Raw genomic sequence first — 23,361 nt, forward strand, 5'->3', positions numbered from 1 at the left:
TAGTTGCAAACAGTCCCCAAAAGGTACTTGCCATGTGTCTTTTCCATACCCCTAAAAATAAAAATGCCTCACAGAACTATTGACTTTTACCAATGGGGATACTTTCTGGTCTGAGCCAATGAAAAACACTGGAGTAAGAACAATATCCCATGCTTCTTCAGCAAACCATGATTCAGGGAAAAAACAGTGATATGCTGTAGTTGTCAGCAAGTTGTCCTCATTCAGGGGTAGCTGAACATTCTTCCAAAGGGTCAGCAGAGCATTGGAATTTACTGGGGTCATGAAGTACTCTATACTATAAAATGCCTGGAGTTTTTAAATTTTAATTTCTAATCAATTTTTAATTTCTAATACCATTCCTTCCCTTTCCCAACATGGTTTTTTGCCATCTTTGCCTGACCTTTGAAATCTAGTACAATTAATTTTGTGCCTTTATGACTGGTTTAATAAAGCTATCGCCACAATATGAATGGTATCCTGTTCTGATTTTGAACTGAGATAATCTTGTGAATGAGTCCCAGGCACAACCTCATTTCCCCACACAACATTTCCCCCAGAATTTTCTTATTTACATCTATCTCTAGAGAGGTTGGCAGGAATCCAGAGGGGACCTGCAGGGGTCTTTCTCCACCCCTGCCATGACTGGATCACCCGATCTGGGCATTGGAGGGGAGGCAGAAGGGGCCGCCAAGCTCTCTCCTGACCCCTCCAATGCCTGGATCACAAATAACCAAATTTGCAAATTCCAAGTTCACAAATTAGGAGGGACGACTGTAATTAACTCTGTATCTGGTAACCACTTTTGTCCACAGCAATCCAAATCAGCACCAGCAAATAAAATAGACTTAGGCACTTGCCTATGAAAGGCCCACCAAACCAGTTTCAAGCTGCAGTACAATCTCTAATCTACTTTCCATGTCAGCTTTCCAATGCTTTGGAAAGTGGCAAAGAGGTTCATGAAAGACTAGGAGTCATGTTATCCACAACCAGTATAGCTGGGGAAGACTGAATGAAAGGGTTACAATGGCACATACCATGTGAAGTGGAGCAGCTCTGTCTCCAACCTTGAACTTTTTTTCTTCTTGCTTTTCTTCCTCTTTCCCCCCTTCTTTTTTGAGAAAGACCTAGAAGGAAAAATCATGTAACAGGTGAGGATGCAGCTTCACCCAGCTATACTATATATTTGCCCAGAATATTAAAGAACCCTGGGCTCTAAACTCTTTGTGCTGGAATAGAGTAAAGAAAATTTTTCAAGCTGTGACTTTACTATCACTGCCCATCTCCTGCATAAAGCACAGTGTCTCCAGACAATGTTTTGAGATCAGCTGTGTTGACCAATTGTTGTTGCTTTAGATACAGCTTCTCAGCTATTACTTTTGTTGTTGTGTGCCTTCAAGTCATTTCCAATTTATGGTGGCTCTAAAGTGAACCTATCATGTACTCTTGGCAAATTTCTTCTCTGGGGCTGAGAGAGTGGAACTTGCCAAAGTTACCTACTTGGTTTACATGGCCAAGCTCGGATTTGAACCCTGATCTCCAGAGACATAGTCCAATGCTCAAAACACTACACCATGCTGGTTCTCATCTATTACTTGTTGTTATTATTATCCACCTTCGAATCGATCTCGACCCATGACAACTGTTTTGCAAATCCACATGTAGCTATCCTAAGAGGAGATGGGGCAAAAGTAACCATCTGCTAGCCTCCTCATCACCATATTCAGCATTTTATATCAATACATTACTGAACACTAAGTTCATCAGCCATTCATTCTTGCAAGAGTGACAGAGGTCATAATTATTCCCATTTTAAAGAGAAAACAGAAGTTAAAAAAACTTTCCAAAATAAAATAAAATAACATTAACCCAGCAGAAAGATCAGTATAGCCAAGGTGCAAATTTACTTCCAAGCCCAACATTCCATCCCAAGGATTATACCATCTCTCATTTAAACATCATTAACTGCCAAATGAAAAAAATAATGCAGTACTATTCAAATGTTGTCAGAATGTTATCAGAAAAGAGACAAAAATAAGACCCTAATTTAGCAGGTTCCCAGGAGCTGGAGCTCTACTGTTACTCAGTGCTACTTGTACTACAAGTCTTCCTGGGAGGATAAAATTTCAAATTAAGTTAAAAAAATACACACCATCCCTCATGTTTACACAAAAATTCATTTTGCTTGGAAGGGGAAACAGATCTAGCACAATGGGAAATGGCCAAATTTAAATAGGAAGGATAAAGACTGCAGTATTGGAACATATTGTTCTCTGTGATCTTTGCCTTCCATTAGGAGCCAAGGGATAAGGTACAGTCCTAACAGTCAAGCTGGGGTATTTGTGATCCACACAAGCAATGTCTCCAAGAAAAGCAAGTCTTTTAGAAGGCAAAGTATCGTATACTTGTGTGAGGAAACAAGAAATCAATGTCCCCTGGCCAGCATGGTCTATTTTGGAACATCCTTTGAGCAGAGACTGTTTGCATCTTTGGCTCATGCCTAACGAAAGGCCAACAATTAATCAATCAATCAATTAATTAATTAAATTTACACTTGCTACATATGTGATTGTACTTAGCATGATTGAGGGGGGGGGGAGGCGGGATACTGATTTGAGTAACTTTCCATTGAAAAGAACAAAGGGGATGATGTCACCATAGCATAGAAGCATCACCCAGGGAACACAAATGCTTATCAGAGTTCATGATTCAGAACAAAGAGAGGGAACTGCTGCTGCAGTCACACATTTAGCAAATACTGAGACCCAGATCAAGTATACCAGAGCACTGACAAGATATGGTTCAGGAATTATAATAAGACGTGTAAATTAAATTTGTGCATAGGTTCCTCCAAGAGCAACTACATTTTATGAAGCAATTGCACTTTCTGTATTGTTTATTTCTGTTATCTCTGGACATCCAAAACTCCACACATGTCTAAATAAACCTGTGCTTCTTCCTTCCACACTGAACTTCTAACACTGCAAACATTAGTATTTCACTTGGAAATTAATCTTTCTGGACTTACTTATAAGTAGTATGTAATGTATTTTTGTATTGCAGCTAAGTCTTGTTATATACATGGAATGGTTTGATATGAACAAGCTCAATTGTCTTGAATGCCTCATTCCACAAAGTCCCAATCCCTGGTGGATTTTATGTGTTTGCAGCTGCATTTTTCTAGGAGGAAAAAACCCAACTCAGTCTCAGGTACGTTTCTCGCTGTTCAGAAGATCTTGTGCTCTTACAGCTGTTGGGTTGGAGGGGGTGTTCTTTAAATGTATGAATCACCTTTTCACAGCTTTTTTTTGATAGATGTGCATTCCCTTTTGTCCACTGCTGTAATACGTAACTTAGGTCTGGTGGGCAGGTGGTTAAAAAAAGAAAGTCCTGAAAGTTTCTTAGCTGGTTTCCTGATGTGAGGCTATTCCTCTCCAAATGTACATACAAGGAAGACTGTTCCACCCTGGAAACATTGATAAAAGACACGTACACTAAGAGAAAAGCCTAGGATATTTTATTGTCTGGCTAAAACTTAAAGAGTATGAAACAGCTCAGCACTTGAAAACTGGGCAGATTAGACAAAGAGTAAACTTCTCTGTTGAAGAAAATAAATTCTCCGGTGATGTTTTGCTCCTGTTCTATTTGTAGAAAGGCTGGTTGTCAGAAACACCGAATGGTCATTACATTGCTGGGCATACTGCCCTGTGACTCAAGATACTTATGGTTAAACATGTCCTTATATATGAATATATTACCTACTACCACCACAGAGGCCTGGGGCAGCAGATTCCATCTTGGAAGCTAAATAGGGTCAGCCTTGGTTAGTACTTGGATGGGAGACCACCAATGAATACCAGGTGCTGTAGGCAACATTTCAGAGGAAGGAACTGCCAAAACCACCTCTGAGGATTCTTTGCCTAAGAAAACCCTATGAAATTTAAGGGGTCGCCAGAAGTCAACAGGCAAGTTGAAGATACATACACCACCACAGCCTACTTGGCACTTCCCCAGCTTGAGCTCAGTTATGGGAGATAAGCTTTCAGGTGACATAAGTGCTTTATTTACATACGAAACCCCCTCAATCCATCAGCTGCAGGAAAACAAGGCTGTCAGCGCAAGATGATCTCATCCTTCCTGCAGAGCTGCTCTGCTTGGATTGCAGAGGCAGCGCTCCCCGCTCTTCCCCTCCCTGCCTCTCATCCCATCCAACAAGCAGCAGCCGGGAGCACATGTGAAAACAAGAACCGAGTTAACCTTTTCTATTGCTTTGGAAAGTGGTGACTGCAATGGAGAAGTGACTGGCAGGAAGGTTCAATGGACGGTAGTGACCACAAAATGGAGGGCAGATTACTCCATCCAAGGGAGGAACAAGTCTGGGTTCTGCGAGGCTCAGTGCCAGGGAAATACAGAAGGACTTGTCAAGATTTCGGCCAAGATTTCAAGGTCAGTTTGAAGGACACTTTCCCTGGGGCCTATGAGATAGCGCAGTGAGGTAATGACTTTGCCATGCATTACAGCGAAACCTGTCAAAAATCTTGACTTTGCTCAAAACTGAGCTGCATGGCCTCAGTTTATCATAACCTCACAAAACAGGATTCTAACATATCTTGACATCATGGAGCCAACCACAGTATTATTTATTTGCTTTCTTTAATACTTGAAATCCATGGAGGGAATTTGGTTAGAAAGCAGTTGAAGTGGTGCACCCTTGTAATGGGCAAATGGATCTGATGTGATCCTGGGTCATCCACCTGAAACATTCACTTCCATAAAGTTTTGACTGACAATGCCGTTTTTCAGATATTTGCTCACTCTTTTCCTATAGGAACATCAGTTAAAACACACAGGCACACGGACAGAAATAACGGTGCAATTAGTTTACAGTTTCTCCTCAAAACAAGGCTGGATTTGGTATGGGAGGTATTTGTAGTGACCATGCTGGCTGGGGATTCTTGTAATCCAAAAAGATCACTTTCCAAGTTCTTCTTGTGTGTACACAGAAAACTCTTAGCAAGAAAAAGGCATCTCTGAATTATAAGCATCAGCACCGTTTTGTCAGAAGACTCAGACTGAGAAACTTGTATATGCCACTCTTGTTTTTACCTTCAAGCTTGGGTGTTACGACTTCCAGGTCTTTACCAGCATCACTCTCCATGCCTTATTCTTACCAAATCTGCCCAGCACTGACATGCCTCGGTACAGTTTGCCAGGGGATGGAAACTTAGATGGTTGCTAATTGTATGGGTAACATTTCCTAGGCTTGTTCCACCCTGTTCCAAGTTGTTTTTTTCACTAATCATGAGCAGGCGATACAGACACAAACAAGGACACATGAACTCAGAGGATGGAGCAGAAATAATTCCGAAAAGGCAGAACAAGAAAACCCATGTTACTTCAAATGAAGAAGAGCTATCTGGAAAAGTCAGTATTTAACCTCCATCTTTTAAGGGGAAAGCCTTTTCCAAGGATAATATCAGACAGTGTGCAGTATATGATGACACTGAGTGATAATTTGGAGGAGACAGGGGCTAGATTCAGTCTAAGAAAAAATGGCCTCCTTTGTCTCCGATGATCCCTCCATCTCCGACTCTTACTTTGCTCAGAGTTACTTCTGCTCAAAAGTGAGAAGTGGTGCATCTTTAGTTTTGCATGAACAAAGCTCTTCTTCCACTATAGACAGACAGGGCAAAAGCTGAACTATCACAACAACCACCCCGAAAAAATATCTCATGAGGCAAATTGGCCCCTAGAACTTCTAGTCTTACAATGCCTTCTCACATGATGGAGGCCACAAAGGATTCTAGAGACTGAGGAGAAAGCAGGCCTGGCTTAGCTTTCAACCCAAGAGCGGTGGAAAGCAGAGTGCCAGGGCATAACAAAATCAAGGGTGGGCAAGGAATAGCTTACCTTGAACTGGGCTTTTCCTGTCCTGCAGTTGTTGTTGTTGCAGTTCCTCTCAGAGCTGGCATGGGTAGTGCCCCTAAGCATGGCATCCTCCTCGCCCGGACCAGGCTCCCTTTGCCAGTTGGACAGAGTGATCTTCTTGATGGAACGGGACAAGGAGTTGCGGTTGATGCGATCCTCTTGGGTGACCACCCCCTCCGCCGCCGGGCTGCTGCTCTCGAACCCAGCCCCCGTGGGCACCGGGCAACCCTGAGCCAGGTACAGAGAAACGCTCTCCTTGAGGTTTTTGTGCAAAGCACAGTTCTCCAGAGCAGCTACAGAGATGCCGGGGCAGCTCTCTCCCGGAAAGTCCAGGGAGCACTTTGGCAAGGAAAGCTTGGTGCTAATGGTGAAGGGCTGGACTTTCCTTGCCGTGCCCTCGGACATTGTTCCTCAAGCATTTGGTCCCGGGCTCCGTGGGTCTGCGTCGCACGTTTTGTCACTTGGCTCCAGCGTCCCAGGAGAAGGCCACAGCGCCCATGCCACCGTCTGCAGAGATGCGCTTCTGGCTCGGCCTCCCCACACGAGGCTTCAAAGAAGGGTCCAGAGAACTTCTTCCCAGCTGCTTTCTCTTCTTCCCCTCCTCCTCCTCCTCCTCCTCCTCTCTTGGGGGATCTCCCAGAGTTCAAGCTTGCTTTGAAGCCTCCCCAAGCAAAGGGCCCCCGGCCTTCCTCCTCGGATCCCAAGCAGGAGAGGCCAGACTTTTCTGGGTGATGCTGAAGAAGGGACCAGGGAACTAGCCCTCCACCGGCGGCAGGAGAAGGCAGAGACAGGCGGGGAGCAGGGCCCGGGGGCAGCTCCGTCCAAAGGGGGGGGGGGGGTCTGGAGGCAGCAGATCAGAGCCAGAGCCTCCTCCTCCTGGAGCTAAGGCTGAAGGCGCCTGGTCCTGGGGGAGAGGAGAGAGGGAGAGAGGGGTGCCTTGCCTTGGCCCTCCGCACCTTCCCCTTCCTCAGCAGGGGCTCCTCAGCCAGGGCAGCAGCAGCAGGGGCTCAGGGGCGGCCACTGCCAGGGCTGCCCACCTGCCTGCCCAGGGCTGGGAAGGAGGAGCCTGGGGTGCCCCCTCCACCTTCTCGGGCAGGTTTGGGAGGAGGCAGGGGGGAAGGCTGGGACGCCCTCCTCCTCCTCCTCCTCCTCCTCCTCTTTAGAATCCCAGAATCGTAGAGTTGGAAGGGACCTCAAGGGCCATCCAGTCCAACCCCTGCCATGCAGGAACTCTCAATCCAAGCATCCTTCCTCTCGATGCTGCTACAAGGCGGCCTCTTTCTCCCTCCCCAGGGGCTGGCTCTCTGCCTGCAATGCTTACCTACCTCTGCTGCTGCTGCTGCTGCTGCTGCTGCTGCTGCTCAGTGTCGGTCGGGCTGCTTCTTGCGGAGGAGGCGGAGGAGGCAGTGGAGGAGGCAGCCGAGGAGGGCCTGGCGGGTCTCTCGGGAGGAGAGCCGGGAGCCCAGGCGGCGCAGCAGCGGCAGCAGGCACCTCCGAGCCCCCAGCGCCAGGCGGAGCACAAGGGCGCGCCCCAGGCCCAGCGCCAGAGGGAGAAGGAGAAGGGGCATCTCACCTGGAGAGAAAGGGAGAGAGAGGCTGCAGCCACACTGCAGGAATGACCCGCTTTGGCACCGCTTTAACTGCCCGGGCTCAAGGCTATGGGAGTCTGGGAGCTGGAGCTTGTTGTGGGACCTTACAAAACCAAACCTAAATACACTCCTCCTGGAATAAATATAAACCTCAGGCTTCTCAGGCCTGCTCAAAATGGAGGGCTTGGGCTGAAGGCTAGAATGTAGGACAGGGCCTGGGAAAGGAGGACGAAAGCCTGGCCACTCTGCTTTTATGGAGCCAACCAAATGCAATAAAGAGAAGAGAAGGCCAAATGTCTTACAAAACTCCAGCGCCCCAGGATTCCCCAGCATTGAGCCAGGGCAGTTAAAGCGGTCTCAAACTGGATTATTTCTGCAGTGCGGATGAGGCCTTGGCAGCGTTAAGGTTATTTGGAAAGAACAGTATTTCCAGTGATACATGACAATGGACCGTGGCCTTCCTGGCCACTATTGACTTCATCGCCTTACTTGATTTACTATGGCATTCATTGAGTATTTACTTACTCAGGGCCACTTCCAACAAAGTCAACAGTTCGATTCAAGGGTTAAGTTATAAATATTAAATTCCACATTAAAACGTTAAGCCCAGCACTTAAAAAACACACCCAACCATTCAGTGAAAACGTTAACAGCGCAGCACTCCTAGTTAGATCCAGTCAAAAGACATAGCTATGTTAGGCCCAAAACACACTGCAGAAATAATCCAGTTTGAAACCACTTTAATCGCCCTGGCTCAATGCTGGGGAATTCTGGGAACTGTAGTTTTGTGAGACATTTAGACAGCTCAGGCACCACAATAAAATACAAATGAGTCAGGCCAGTTAAAGTGGTCTCAAACTGGATTAATTCTGCAGTGTGTTTTGGACCTTAGTCTGAATCAGTATGCAAAGGGATGTTATTATTGTAGTTACTGAAGGCCTGTCTATATCTTTATTTTGTTGAGTGTGTGAGAGAAAGCGTTTCTGATGTTTGCTATCCTGTATGTTGTGTAATTCATTACTGTAATTAGTTACTGTAATTAGTTACTGAAGGCCTGTCTTTATCTTTATTTTGTCGATTGTGTGTGTGTGTGCGCATGTGAGACAGTGTTTCTGACAGAATTTCTATTGATGTTTGTTTCCTACATGTTGTGTGCTGCAAATGGGGAAGCCATAAATGGGAGCTTGTGTTTACATTTGAGTTTCCTACCCTGGATGAGGAGTTAGCCTGCTTTTCTTTCAGGAGAGTGCAAAAGATTATTTCCATTAAGACATATAGCTACTACGGGGAACTGTTTTTAAGGCGCGGGGCTAAAATTTACCCATCCATTATTATTCAAACATTCTCAGATGTGAAGACTCTTACAAGCACAATGTGTACTTACTTACAAATGCCCTCCATGTGTTATGTGAAGCTTGTGGGTGAGAGTGTGCATGTACCTTCAAGTCACCTGTTGAATTGCGGCCATCCCATTAATTTAATAGGGTTTCCGCAGGCAGAGTCTAAAATATAGCCTACAGCACTTTGGCGGTCTCCCATCCAAGTGCTAACCAAGACTGACCCTGCTTAGCTTCCAAGTATCAGGTAGATTGCAAGCATCCTTTTTTATTCCTAAAAGGTCTAAATGGCAATAGCTATCTTAGGGGTCATTCACACTATGAAATAACGCAGTGTGGAAAGTGGGTTATTTCAGAGTCGTTCACACTATGCCCCAAACACACCCAGCATAGTGTGCGGGGGGGGGGGGGGCAGTGAAAAAGCAACTTTACCTGGTGCATTTGGCACCGGATAAATAACCACGTCTTTTTTAGGGGGTCTGGAGTGATTTGCGTCTTCGGTAGTGTGAACGCAGTACTGAATCGCTCGGGATTGCTTAGATCCATCTCTGGCCACGAGGCACTGCCATGTTGATTCCCAAGTGCACCAGTGTGAATAGCGGACAGGGTTGGAGAGATTTGATTGCACTAAACGTAATGTGAACGCTGATTCAGGATCACATCACTGCAGAGATCCGCATCTCATCAGTACAAAAAAATGAGTGTGAACGACCCCTTAACCTTTCTTGGTGCTTCCCAATTTAGTACATCTCTGACTGCTAATTCCTGAGACAGCTCAATTACATAGGAGTCTTGGTGGTCTAGTCTTGCCAGATCATTTCAAGCTGAAGTCCCCTATCCCTTATCCCCTTGCCCTCATCCTGGGGTCCATGTATAGCTAAAATCATCATTCTTTGCATACATAAAATGTTTGTTTGTTAAAATGCCAAGATATTGCTCACTCACTAGCTGCATATTGTAGAATTATACTAGCAGGTAAGATGCATCACACCGTTGTGTAAAAACCTGGCAAGTAATTGCAGGACCATATGTAGTTACATAAGGCTTGCTCATGTTAGTAGTGTGCAATGTTCATGAGCCAGCATGGTGTAGTGGTCTGAGCATTGGTTGATTCTCTGCTCAGCCATGGAAACCCACTGGGTGATCTTGGGGGAGTCACACTCTCTTGGTCCCAGAAAATGCCATGATAGGGTTGCCATAAATCCAAAATGACTGGAAGAAATAGAAACAGCCATGGGAACCCAGTGAGTTTCCATGGCTGAGCGGAGAATCAACCAATGCTCAAACCACTACACACAGGAACAACAATTATCTTAAAAAGGAAATCTGTGCAGTGGTTAAATCAGTGTAACACTGCTTGTGATCAGGATACCCTTCCTTACACAACCACTTGTACAACAGGATACTAAGACATTAACAGGATTCTAGCTTTTGGCTGTACGTGCACAAATGTTCTCTGTGGCCCAATTCACACTACAAAATAATCTGGGATGAATTTGTCTTGAAACCTTGTTGTTCACACACATCCAAAATGCACCTGATGCACTTTTGGGGGAGGCTGGCCAAAACCCCACTTAACCCAGCATATTCAATACCGTTTCCTCCCCAACCCCAGGTTTTCTGGAAAGATCTGCATTGATCCACATCATCAGCAGTGTGAATAAGCTGGCAAATTGATTTGGATCACTCTATATAGAATCATAGAGTTGGAAGAGACCACAAGGGCCATCCAGTCCAACCCCCAGCAATGCAGGAAATCTCAATCAAAGCATCCCCGACATCTGGCCATCCAGCCTCTGTTTAAAGACCTCCAGGGAAAGAGACTCCACTACACTCCGAGGGAGTGTGTTCCACTGTCGAAAATCCCTGACGTCAGCAAGTTCCTCTTAATGTTGAGGTGGAATCTCTTTTCCTGGAGCTTGCATCCATTGCTCCGGGTCCTAATCTCTGGAGCAGCAGAAAACAAACTTGCTCCATCCTCAATATGACATCCCTTCAAGTATTTAAACAGGGCGATCATATTACCTCTTAACCTTCCAGGGACGTAGCCAAGGGGGGGTTCTTGAGGTCCGGACCCCCCCTTCCATTAGAAAAATGAATGGTGTGTGCTGCTGTGCCGCCGCACCCAAGCCACATTATAATGGTGGCACTTAGTCTGGACCCCCCCCCCCCCTTCTTAAAATCCTAGTTACATCCCTGAACCTTCTCTTCTCCAGGGTAAACATTCTCAGCTCCCTCATAGGGCATGGTTTCCAGACCCTTCATCATTTTAGTCGCCCTCTTTTGGACACACTCCAGTTTTTCAACATCCTTTTTAAATTATGGTGCCCAGAACTGGACATAATATTCCAGCTGGGGCCAGACACTATACTTCTATTGATGCAGCCTAAAATCGCATTGGCCTTGCTAGCTGCCACATTGCACTGTTGACTCATGTTCAATTTGTGGTCTACTTGGACTCTTAGATGGGTTCTACACCACCAAAAAGTATGTGCTTGGCACATACTAGGGTTAGGAAGGGGCATCCTTTCTGGACGCCCTTACCCTAGTACACGCCGAGCACCTACAAAATAGCGGTGCCCATTCTACATGGGTGCCGCCATTTTGACGTAGCGGACGCTTAGCATTCGCATGTCTCGGCGCCATTATGACGCCGCAAGTGCGGCAATGGCGCTTTGCGTCATCATAATGGCGCCGCAAAAAGAAGCCGCTTTTTGCTGCACAGAGGAGTCGTGTGATTTGGCTGCTGAGGCTCCTCCGCGCAGCAAATGAGGGCGCCGGCAGACTGCCCTTTTGGATGGTCTGTAAAGTGCCTTAGATACCTTTCACATGTAGTCTCATTTAGCCAGGTGTCCCCCATCCTATATCTGTGCATTTCATTTTTCCTCCCTAAGTGCAGTACCTTACATTTCTCCGTGTTGAAATTCATTTTGTTAGCTTTGGCCCAGCTTTAGTATAGTTCAAGGGAATGGAGGCAGCTCCATTTTATCCCGAAATCATAGCATGTATGAATAACAAAGGGTTTACAATGACTGAAAGAGACTCACGAACCCAAAGCAAAATGGAAACAACAAAACGGATATGCATCAGCGTAGCAATCCACATCTCAGGACAAAAAATGAGTGTGAATGCCCCGTGTGTATAGACATACAAACGTGTGTGAATTAAGTGTCGGGAGCCTGCTGTTGGGCTTGGGGACCACCATGGTCTTGATCTGACTCTTGTTGACTGTACTATCTACCCAGCATATTAAACATATGAAAGGTAGTAGACAGTATTTTTCTCCTCATTTTGCTGTAATACATTGGAAAGCAAGTTGAGTTATGTCCAACTTTATGTGAACATATGTCTGCTTATGCAATTAGAGTTCTCTCCTGCCCTGCCTTCCCTAAAAATCTGCATGCAAACCAAACCTGCTCCAAAGCATCCCCCAATCCTCTGGAGCATATTTAGGGGGTCTGGAGAGGGAAGGGGGAATTTGATCCACCTCCGTTGCTTAGTCAACTGGTGGAAAGAGACCATTAGACAGTAGCAAGGTCAGGTTTCTGTATATGAGAACTGGACATTTAATGTACTCTGTGCCACAGTGTCAAAACAAAATATTGTATTCTTCCATAACAGAAGGAGACTATATTAATTGCTTTCAAATTTAGTCATGTAGTGTCAAATTGTTTACTCACTTTTTAGAGAGAATCCAGATGACACTGTTTGCAGCCTACAGTATTTCCATGTTGTTCTCCCATCTTTAGTTAGAACTAAATTATGGTCATTAATTTTCTATTTAAAATGCAGTTATGACAACAGTCTGTCCAGTGTGGACTGGGGAAAAATACTATTGAGGCTTTTGAAGGCTGTTTGACATTAATTAATTGGACACCTGTTTGTAATTTCGGTGTCTAATTGCTTCCTATCCACTGTGGTTACTTATGAATTGGCTCTTAATTTGTTTTTACCTAGTTCATTCTTAGGAGGTGTGGGTATGGCTTGGAAACAGACGGATAATTGTTTCTTCTTCTTTATTGTGAAAAAAAATTGTAGTTATTAAAAAAAATAAGCTAATGAAAGAGAAGCAGTAATTGATCCCCATCCTAATGAAAAATGGTAATTGGACTGTTCAAGGACTAATTAAGAGAATATTAATTAATATTGCCATGGGGGAAGTAATTAGATAGACGACATAAGGAAAGATCTTCTCTTAATCTCATTAAAACTGCATGGGACTTTTACTGAACATGACTAGTTTTGTATGACATTATTTTCCTCTTATTTTTAAAAGTATATTTTTGAGAAGCTTACTCTGTTTCATGAATCAGAAGCCAGTCTTTCAGTTTAGACTATTTGGGACTTTTTGTTTTCATGCCTCCACCCCTGAGCTCATGGTCAAATACAGAGTGAACAATTAAAGAGATCACAACCAAAAAGGAGACCTTGAAGTATAAGCGTATTGTCAGAGGGTATGCATCTGTCAGCATTTACTGGTCTGCCACACTACAGAAATAAAGTGATTTGATATCACTTTAACTGTCATAGCTCCATCCTGTAGAATCCTGGGATTTGTAGTTTGGTGAAGTATTCAGCCTTGTCTACAAGCTAAAAATCCCAGGATTTTGTAGGATAGTCTCATGGAAGTTAGAGTGGTGCCAAACTGCTTTATTTTGACATTGTAGATACACCTTTATTCTAACCACGAGTTAGAATAACTGCTCAAACCTTTGCTCAAACCATCTTCAGTTATGCAAAAGTTATTTGTTTGGACTACATGGGGATTCTGAGGGTTATAGTTTGAAATGGAACTTTTTTCAAGAGTCTCTAGTCTGGGCTGTGACTATAGCTCATGGGAATGATTCTCCTGATATTTTTATCACTTTATTTCATTCTTGTAAATTCTGTGCATTCCATGGGGACCCAAATTTCTTACAGTACAACTGATTTTTAGAAAGATTGAGTACATGTCCTGTGAATGCAGTGTGATGAATGGATGTGCAGATATTTTATTTCAACAGGCACAATAACAACAATCCCCTCCATCAATGTACTTTTTTACAGCGTGCAAAACTAATAAAGTCAATGCATCCCTTGCCACCCAGATCATAGAAAAAACAAAACACTAAAATTGCATAATTTTCCATTGCTTTTTTGATTTTGATGGTGAGGTTCAGCAGCCCTGGTTCAATTTAAAACAACTGAGGCTGAGATCCTATATCCCAAGAGTAAACCTTGAACTCAATGGGAATGCTGCGTAGATACTGAATATGCATGGGATTGCAATGTGAAGATCCCTGTTTGTTTATACATTGACTGACCTCCAAAAGTCTATTAATATGAAATGACAACTTTCCTCATTGACCTGTCTTGGTTAATTGACTGTAATATCTGGATGACTCTGTGAGATGGGATATATCACATATGGTCTTACCACAAGCCCAGTAACAGTTTTCAAGTTACACAGGAAATGCTGTTTTTTTCAGATTGCAACTGAATGAAATCTAGGGAAACAAGAAAAAAATTCTCAGAAAACATTTGCCAATAGAGACAGAAGGGAATATTAGGTCATTACTATCTGCTAGAAATGTAGGACCTGAATTATTCTCACCAAGGGGTCTCATTACTGTTATAAATGGGCAAAGTTATTCTAAATTTCTGCCAACTTGTCAGGATCATTCCTTGCCTCCAGAGGCTCTAAAATGCTTTTAATAACCCTTTAGTTTGTCAGGCAGCACCCTAGAGAATCATATCAGCACTGCAATATTGGGGTATTAATGTCATATCTGAAGATAAATGTGTGAATTGTCTTTTAGTAAACTGATCATCCTATTAAAATATTTCATCACCTTCCTTGCAGACAATTTATAGACATTGATAATGACATTTGATTAATAACAACAGTATTTATTTTCCTTGATTGAATAGAGCAAGGACTATCACTTCTTAATCAGATAATACATGCATATCCCTGAAAGATGTTCGTAAGATAGTTGAAGGCGATGACATCAACTCCCTTTTAACAGAGTAGAAACTAAAACCAGTGATTAAAAACTATATCTTAAATCTATACATGCAATATATGAGCACATTAATCAGATTGCTTACTGTATAAATGTTTTAATTTCTACATTTTGTGTTCCACAATATTCTTTTAAACTTGTCATTTAAATTCTAGTGTCAGCCTGACACATTTTTTCTACCCCACTCCTTTACTTTTCAGCAGTTGCTTTCGTTATTCTCTAGAGATATACATGTATGTGTTTGTGTGTACACACACACACACACACACACACACACACACCTTTTACATTGATCACTGTCTCTTAAAAAACATTCAGTTTTTGGCTGGATGGCTGTTAAGGACAGCAGAAATTTGCAATTAGTCTTTCTTTTTTCCTTTTATACTTTTTCATTAGATCATGGAACAGGAAATTCAGAACCTGATGCAGTGGTCCCAGAGGTCATCATGAACACATCCCTGACCAGAGCAGTTCTCAGCATTGTAAGTATGCAAGTAAAGCACCTCTTACTGTCTTGAACTCCTTCTTTAGTTGTCTTCTCCTTCACTTCTTCCAGAGATTTGCAGAAAGCACCAGGATCTCTTAAAAACAGCATTAACGTCTTTGTGTCTGACAAAACCATGTGCCCCTTGCACCAGGAGGAACAATATGCATGGATAATGAGGGGCAAGCATAAAGGGGGAAAAAACCTGTCTCCTCAACTGTCCTTTAAGCTCTATGCTTACACCCAACTCTGCCTCCTGTCACCAAAGCAAGAATGAGAAGGGAGAGACACATGCTCAGTTGATAGGTCCCAACCCAATGCACCATCTGTTAGGGTGGTAGTGCTTCTAGGTTCTGGTACACAGAGAGCGAAAGGGGTAGGGATGATCACAGCATCTGTGCTACACAGATTCATGATCTGCCTCAAGCAGCAGCTGTTGAAAGGCTCTATCAAAATCCCAAACAGGCAGAAGGTTTAAAACAGTTTTCCCTGCTCCGATAAAGATGGTCACTTGTTTTCTTTGACATAATGAAGAACATGGACATATGTTTCTATATTGCAGGGAAAGGAGGCTGGACATTCTCCACTTTCCTTCAATGCTTTCCTACTTTTTCAGAAGGAATTAAGGACAGTGGGACAAGTGTCTATCAAAAAAAGCAAGCCTGTCTGTCAAAGCTGATGGACATTTAAGCATATACTGCAAAATGGAATGTATGAATGTGAGGAACACATATTTGTAAAATATGTATAATATATGCTCTCAAGGAGTTGTGATTACAGTGGGCCCTTGGTATCCACTGGGACTTGATTCCAGAATTTTCTATGGATGCCAAAATCCATGGATGCTCAAGTCCCACTAAATACAAAGGCATACTAAAATAGTGTCCCTTATATAAAATGGCAAAAATCAAGGTTTGCTTTTTGGAATTTGTATAATTTTAAAATATTTTCAAGCCGTGGATGCTTGAATCCATGGATAAGAACCTGTGGTTCCCTTTTCACTGTTCATCCAGTGTCAAATTCACCTTTGCCTATATGCAGTATGAAAAGGCTCTCAGCCTTAAAAGGCACTGAAGATCCTTTGGCAAATTCAGTTGGAAAGGGGACTTATAAGACTGGGCTGGATTCACACTCAAGCATAGGTAGTTGGGCTGATAGATGACTGTACATGTTACATAAAGACCTCACTAAATGGGGTAAGTTGTCTCCAAGGCTTAGGGAGAAATGGTGAATCCCACCAAACTGGCCAGAGCCAGCTTCTATGAGCTGAGTTATGTTCATGGGCACTTTTCAGGAATAAACACATATCACAGCCCATCCCATTCAGCCCTGCCCTCCCAAGTTTCTTTTTATTATTGTCTGGAGACTGGAAGAGCTGCTGTGTGCTTCTGCCAACCTAATGGCACTTTATTTTGGATACTACCCAAAATTAAATCAAATCCATTCATGTTCACTAAGAATCCTGTAGCATTATTTAGGACAGGGATTGTAACTCACCTGCTTTATATGGCTGGGAGATTCTGGGAATCATACTAGAAGGATCTTTTCCAAGTTCTGCTCTAATTTAGAGAATCAGGGAACAGATAATGGGAAAATTCTCCTTGTCTGATCTCTTGGAAACCATTGCCAGTCAGAACAGAAAACTAGGGCTAGACTAAAAACAAAACAAAACAAAAAGAAGAAGAAAGAAGAAGAAGGGTATGGCATAAGCTAGTCCCCTACACTCCTGTTTTCAGAGCTTACCTGAGTAATCTTTATATGGTCTGTTTTCTTAGAAGTCACCTTTTATTCAGCAAATACAGGTTGGTTGATTCACTAAACTATTCAGCTGCCTATTTTCCAGTGTCATGTAATAGCATCTTTGGAAGACAGACAAAAGCTGCTGGCTAAGAGTATCCTATTCATCCACTATCTCCTCCACATTCAGAAACACTTCTGATGGAAAGAGGCCCTGAGTGGAATTTACTTCCCAATGAGTTCTTCAAAACTGAGTGAATCTGGAATGAAAAGTTCAGTGGAATTGGAAAGCCATGGAAATAAGTGGTATGGTTACATGGTTTGAATGGATCCAGAACAATGTCATTGGCTTGCTTTGGTCTAAATCTATTGCAAATCTAACCATTATTGAAATGACCACTGCAGTCAGTCATGGTGCAGGAAATATGAACTGAGTTGCTAGCTAGCTGAGCAATGATGACAAAATAATATAACTGCTTCACTGCCAAAGGAGCCTTTCACCCACACATACAGCTTCATGGGCTCCAGTTTCCCATGGTGCAATCCCATGTAGCTATGTACATTCATAAATATCACAACTATGCAAACAGGGCTGCTCCTTCATGAGGATCTTCCCTACTGAATCACCTCATAGTGCTGTCTTGCATATTTGCAACAAAGCTTTTTTTGGCCAGAAAGAGCCATCTCAAAATGAGTCAGAAAATCCTCCTTACCCAAATAGTCCAGAAGACTGACATAACATGAAATGTTTGCATTTTAGTAACGATGGCTGCAGTTCTAATCACATGGACTCCACTTAGGTCAGTGGGATTTACAGATATGACCAAACATGCTTATAGTTGCAATGTCCGTAAGGGAGCTGGCTATGGTAGAAACATACCCTTCAACCATCCCAATTTGACTTGGACAATCCTGAATAACCCTCCATTATCCCACTTTTTCAGCTGCTTTTAGTATTTCCCAGTTTTTACACCTTCCCACTCTCCCCCTTGGTCCTCATACAATTGCTTCAAATTTAATTCAAAGTGCAAAAAGTAGGGGAGAGGAGGGGGCTAAATATTCCCTTCCAAGACAGCTTAGGCAAAAGCAAACTGCTGCAACCTCTCCTGTGTTGTGTGTTCTTCCTCATTATTAACTTTTGCCATCATGACCACATTCTGATCAAAACCGTATCCCAGTTTTGATCTGTGAAATGTTGGAGTGTATGCAACAACCATGCTTCATAGGTAATGTCTAAATTCATCCTTTCTCTCTTTTATCATTTTTGTTTGTCAAAAGATGATGGGATACATATCAAAAGATTTTTCTCACCTGATTTAGATCACACAAAAGCATGGACATACTGACTTTTTATAGGTCATTGTATGAGTATTTTCAGCATGTGAAATGCTTCACAGTTCTTACTTCACACAAGTGTGGACTGGCAGCTCTGATTTTGGAGGGGCGACAAGCCACTATGGGTCTCATTCTGATCTTTAAAGTAGCCATCCAAAGTGCTGAACACTGTCCTCCAAGATTTTATGATTCAGATTAAAACCCAGAGTTAATTCACTGCCCCACTGACACTGGAGCTATCAGCTGCCACTCCTGCAATTTGATCCACTTTCAGAGAAGGCCAACTCTGGGTGAGGTCTGAAAACAAGAAAGTCAAGGAATCTGAGGCCAGGAAGATCCCAACAGAGAGCATGCAAGTGACACTGCAAAAACAGAGTCAACAAGGAGCCCAAGGTCTAACATGAAAGTGCCTAGTAGAATACTGGTTAAGTGAGAAGTGGACAAAATGCAGTCCTTCAGATGATTCTGGACTGCACCTCCCAACATTCCTCACCATTGATTATCCTAATAGGTATTGCAACCCAACAACATCTGGAGGGCTGAACTTTGCCCATGCCTGATCTAAACCTTGATCTTCTTTTGAATAGGTCTTCTGTTTTAGTGCTTGCAATAATTTTGGATGGAACTGTGAGAGATGAATCTTATAAGCCTCAGAAGGAGTGTTGCTGAAACAAGGTTTATTCATCGGAAGAGTTACTAGACCTGGCCTGCTTTTTTCCTTCTTATTATCTACACCCAGGATGGGCAAAGTACATCCCCTCCATATGTTGATGAGCTGCAACTCCCAGCATTCTTCAGCTTTAGCTCTCCTAGATTCATCAAAGGCCAAGCATGTCCTTTTAGACACTGATGCTCTCTGAAGATGCTGGACCCCTTCTTCCCTAGGGACCAGGATCTTTCTGGAACGTCTTTAGAAACCTCAGTCTGGATGCTCCTCTGTGCACTCTGGCCCTGGATTGACCTCTACAGAAGACTTCTCCAGCAGGGCATGACACCAGAGCCCTGGATGGGAAATGAGTTGAGAGGGAGTGCCTTGTTAGAATTCACTCAGTAGCCATCTTGGTAGTGGGTTTGGGGAGTAATGAGTTTAAATTTTACTTTACTTTAATTTAAATGGTTGTAGCTTTCTTGAAGCCAACATAATTTAAGTACTTTGCTTTAAACTGAATGGGAAAAATAAGTAATCTACTTCCTCCAGTTAAACATTATTTTGTTAAGGAGCAAATGCAATCCTTCCATTCCCAGAGCTGGGGGACAGTTTTCATTTAGCTCATGCGAGATTTCATTGGAGAATAATTAAGGAGGTGGGAAAATGAAGCATAAAAAAGACTGGGAACTGCAAGAAGTTCACTTTGCTTGGTTCTGTGTGGAAGTTTGGGTCTGAGATCAAAGAGCACCCCTTCCTTCTTTACTTTCCATCTTCCAGACTGATCTTGATTATGTGACCCATCCTTTGCCCTTTGAAAGATGTTGCAGTGAGCTCAGCTGGGATGACCTTTCCCAGCCCTTGTAGCTTTCTCATGGGGAAGCAGAGAACAACCCAAGGGACCAGTTTGGCCCCAGCACAGCAACATCCTGCTCCAAAATCAGAAACAGTCATTCAACAGCTCACTTATTAGGAAGAGCACAGCGAAAGTCAACGGTGATGTAAGGCTCCTGGGACTTGCCTTCCAATCACCACACCACCCACCCCCGCTCTCTCTGACTCTTTTAAGCTGCTGAAGAACTCACAGTTCCCTCTTTTCTTTTCCACACACTTAACTATGCATTTGGTGTTGTTTAACAGGTTAGTGCTCTACCGGCATTGTGAATCAGTTACAATTCTAGATGAAAAAAGAAACCCATAGCATCTGACAGCTGGATTCTTTGGCAACAAAGATACATTAGGAACACATGTAGTAGTGGTAGTACCTAGTCATAATAAGCACAGCAGCAGTAACAGTGCTAGTGCCTTTGCTTATTCTTAAATAACAAAGAGTTAATGAAGGATTTAATATAATGTGAGCTTTCATTCTGTTGTCACTTGCTGTTGTTGTGGTAGTGCTATCAAAATACCATTAAGTGCTTTCCAAAGAGTAGAGAAGATGGGGTTCTCTATCAGTGGGTTATAGAGAGGTGGTGGTAATTTGAAGTGGAGAACAATTCAGATATTAAAGCTTCAAAATTTTTGAAGGAAAAATATGTAAGGAGAGGCTAAAGGATATGCTTAGCCTGGAGAAAAAAGTATTTAAGAAAAGTTGTCAGAGATTTATTACAGTGAGAGGTTGAAAACAATAGAACCCAGATTTACTTGGCTTGCTTCAGCTGCTTTCCCCACCTGGATCAATCTGATGCTTTGATAAAGAAATATACTGCAGTAAAAAAAATGTTCGTTTTAATATGGTAGTGAACAAACCAAGTGAACCACTTTTATTAAATAATTTTAATGTAATATATTTATTTAATAAACATAAACAGACAAGACAGATATACCACGAAGGCCTTTTGGTCATCTTGAGAACACATATTTCTGGGCATCTCAGAAAGTACTGGTTTGCTCTGTGTTCTAAGTTTGTTGACCACATTTTTATTGCCCCATAATATCTGATGTACTGAGATGCACACACAGGGAAGCAAGTTAGGTGCATTTTCTGTCTGAGATTCACTTTACTATTATTATTAACATGCTTTTATATTGCCCTTCATCACAGAATCATGCTTGCTTTACAAAATGCAAAAAACTAGAACTATATACAGTTATTAACAATAAAATAGTAGTTGAAAGCAGGTGGGAAAAAGTCTTCTTAAATACATACTTTTCTTTTAAGTCCTGGGAGATTTTATTTTTAAGTCTACTTCTGGTACCTGGAAGATAACAGCATAGGCAGAACTTGGAAAATTTACTTTTTGGCAGTACAAGGCTGGCTGAGGAGTTTGGGGAGCTGTCATCCAAAAAAATAAATTTTCTAAGCCCTGAGCATATGCACCTGGCAAGCTTCTGTGGAGAAGGAGCTACACCAATGGAGGGATCTCAGTCAAAAATCACTTCTCCTTAGTCACCATCTGCCTCACCTGAAGCAGCTCTGAATCATGCCCTCACTCACTTTTTTGTAGTGTAGATGGGGGAAGCATTTTCATAACCAGTAGATACCAATGGCCCATTGTAGCCTGGATCTATTTGTCTTTCTATCCATTTATCTAGGTCACTAAACAGCAAATCTGCTCTTTCAAAGGAAATGCAACCCTATTCAAACCAGACAAGTACTGTCTCTGCAAACAAATGAACAACTCACCTGTACAACTTTTTAAGAATCAAGCTTACATTCAATACCTCTCTAAATTCAGACTTTTATTGGCTTCAGATACAGGGTCAGCACTTCAGCTGTTTCATTTGAGCCAGATACCAAATAGAAGTAGAACCTGGGATATTGGCAGCACTTATTGACAGGCAAGTCTTGATACTAGTTACAAATTTAGTAAATTGAACAGATATGAGGAAATGTGCATGGTAGATAGTATAGTAAAATCAGTGCTAGGGGAGAAGTTTTTTTTTTTCTTTAGTTTAAAACAAACAAACTTAATTTTAGAGTTTAGTCCAGCTTTTTTATTCAAAATGAGGAGATTTTGGGTCCCCCTCCCTTTCAAACTAGAGGAACTATGGAGTTGCATTCAATTAGCCTTTGATAATGGCAGCTGACAATGCACAGATGAACTGTGTCAAAATATTTTTTTTATTTTGAATCGCCTACAGTACTGATAGACTTCTGACATTCATACATATTGAAGCCTGTTGGCCTTGCGTACATTACTGTGATAAGGGATAATTAATATTGAATATTCTTGTGTTTGTTGAGAAATAAAATTATCACGAAGGTCTTCTCCTCTCGTGATAAATGGAAAATATAGAGATTGGAAATATTGTCAACGTCCCTTGGGGCTCTCAAATGTATTCTAAAGTGTGTAACTATATGTGAAAAGTTATTTTCAGACAATGTTTTCTGTACATTTATTTACTTAATGAATTAAAATTTAATGTTACAATCCGTATGGAGCGGGCGCGCTGTAATTAGTTAAAAAACAATCCAGTGATAAAAAGTTTTAGTTCTTCTACAAAACATCATAATCATCATTACTATTATTAATACTGGAAATGATAAGTCGAGAGTACAGGCTGGACCCTGTAGGGTTTTCTTGTACTGGTGAGAGCTCACATTCCACCCAGAATACTTCTCTTGGCCAAATGGATATGGAGAAAGAAGACAATATTTGCCAGTTCCCAAGATCAGCTCTACCACTGATCCAGAGGATTTCCAGGATTTCCTCCACCCGCCAGTAGACTTTTTGGGGACACGGGTGAATGCAGGGGAAGTAGGGAGTTAGCAAAGATCACCACCTTCCCTTTTTTCACTGATTCCAATACAGTGTAACTGGCAACATATAATGACAGCGTAGATCTACTATGAGCTGGGGAAAATATATGTTAACCCCACTCCCATATTTTTTAATGTCTCTCTAAAGGGGGCTAAAATGAATGTTAGGTACTATTGCCTCATGACATCACTGTATTCACAGACAGATGCACAAATGATGTTGGAAGGAGCAGAAATGGGAGGGAGACAGCAGGGGAAACCATAAGATTAATGAGCTCATGTCATGAGCTATTGATAAGTATCATTTCAAAAGATTTAACACAATGCAGACAGGGTGTTTCTGATCCTACAAAATGCAGGTCAAAAGCAGTCAGGGGCAGCTTGACTAGTTTGTTTGGAAATAGCAGGACCAATTTCTTCAGCTAAGCAGTTTTCCGTTCCCTATTCACTTAGATTTTACCCACAATTCTACTGAGCAGGGAATATATATTTTCATATATCAGAATGTACTGACATATACAAATGAGTACCATGGACGTTGTGGCTGAGATGAACATAATGAGAAGAACTGCATCCTAAATCAACATCCAGTGCTTTGTT

The 23,361-nt window shown here is 42.4% G+C and overlaps 1 protein-coding gene and 1 long non-coding RNA gene across 5 annotated transcripts in view; one reads left to right on the forward strand and one right to left on the reverse strand.

Annotated features, from left to right (window-relative positions):
* Positions 1 to 7,128, reverse strand: part of LOC149310741 (uncharacterized) — a 76,802-nt gene extending 69,674 nt beyond the window's left edge. For all 4 annotated transcript variants that reach the window (XM_089529642.1, XM_089529641.1, XM_089529639.1 and 1 more), the window contains exons 1-2: positions 5,908 to 7,128; positions 1,035 to 1,124 (exon numbers count right to left, since the gene is read on the reverse strand). In XM_089529642.1, coding sequence (XP_089385768.1) covers positions 1,035 to 1,124; positions 5,908 to 6,330 — 513 coding nt within the window. In that variant the 5' untranslated portion in view covers positions 6,331 to 7,128. The remainder of the gene's footprint in view (positions 1 to 1,034; positions 1,125 to 5,907) is intronic.
* Positions 6,047 to 23,361, forward strand: part of LOC149310742 (uncharacterized) — a 36,158-nt gene continuing 18,843 nt past the window's right edge. Inside the window, exons 1-2 of the long non-coding RNA XR_016281703.1 lie at positions 6,047 to 6,162; positions 15,253 to 15,338. This is a non-coding gene — a long non-coding RNA (uncharacterized LOC149310742). The remainder of the gene's footprint in view (positions 6,163 to 15,252; positions 15,339 to 23,361) is intronic.

Source organism: Sceloporus occidentalis, unplaced genomic scaffold (genome assembly GCF_023333645.1).
Source record: "Sceloporus occidentalis isolate IW3139 unplaced genomic scaffold, rSceOcc1.0.p SCAF_6, whole genome shotgun sequence".
In the NCBI taxonomy this organism is placed as follows: Eukaryota; Metazoa; Chordata; class Lepidosauria; order Squamata; family Phrynosomatidae; genus Sceloporus; species Sceloporus occidentalis.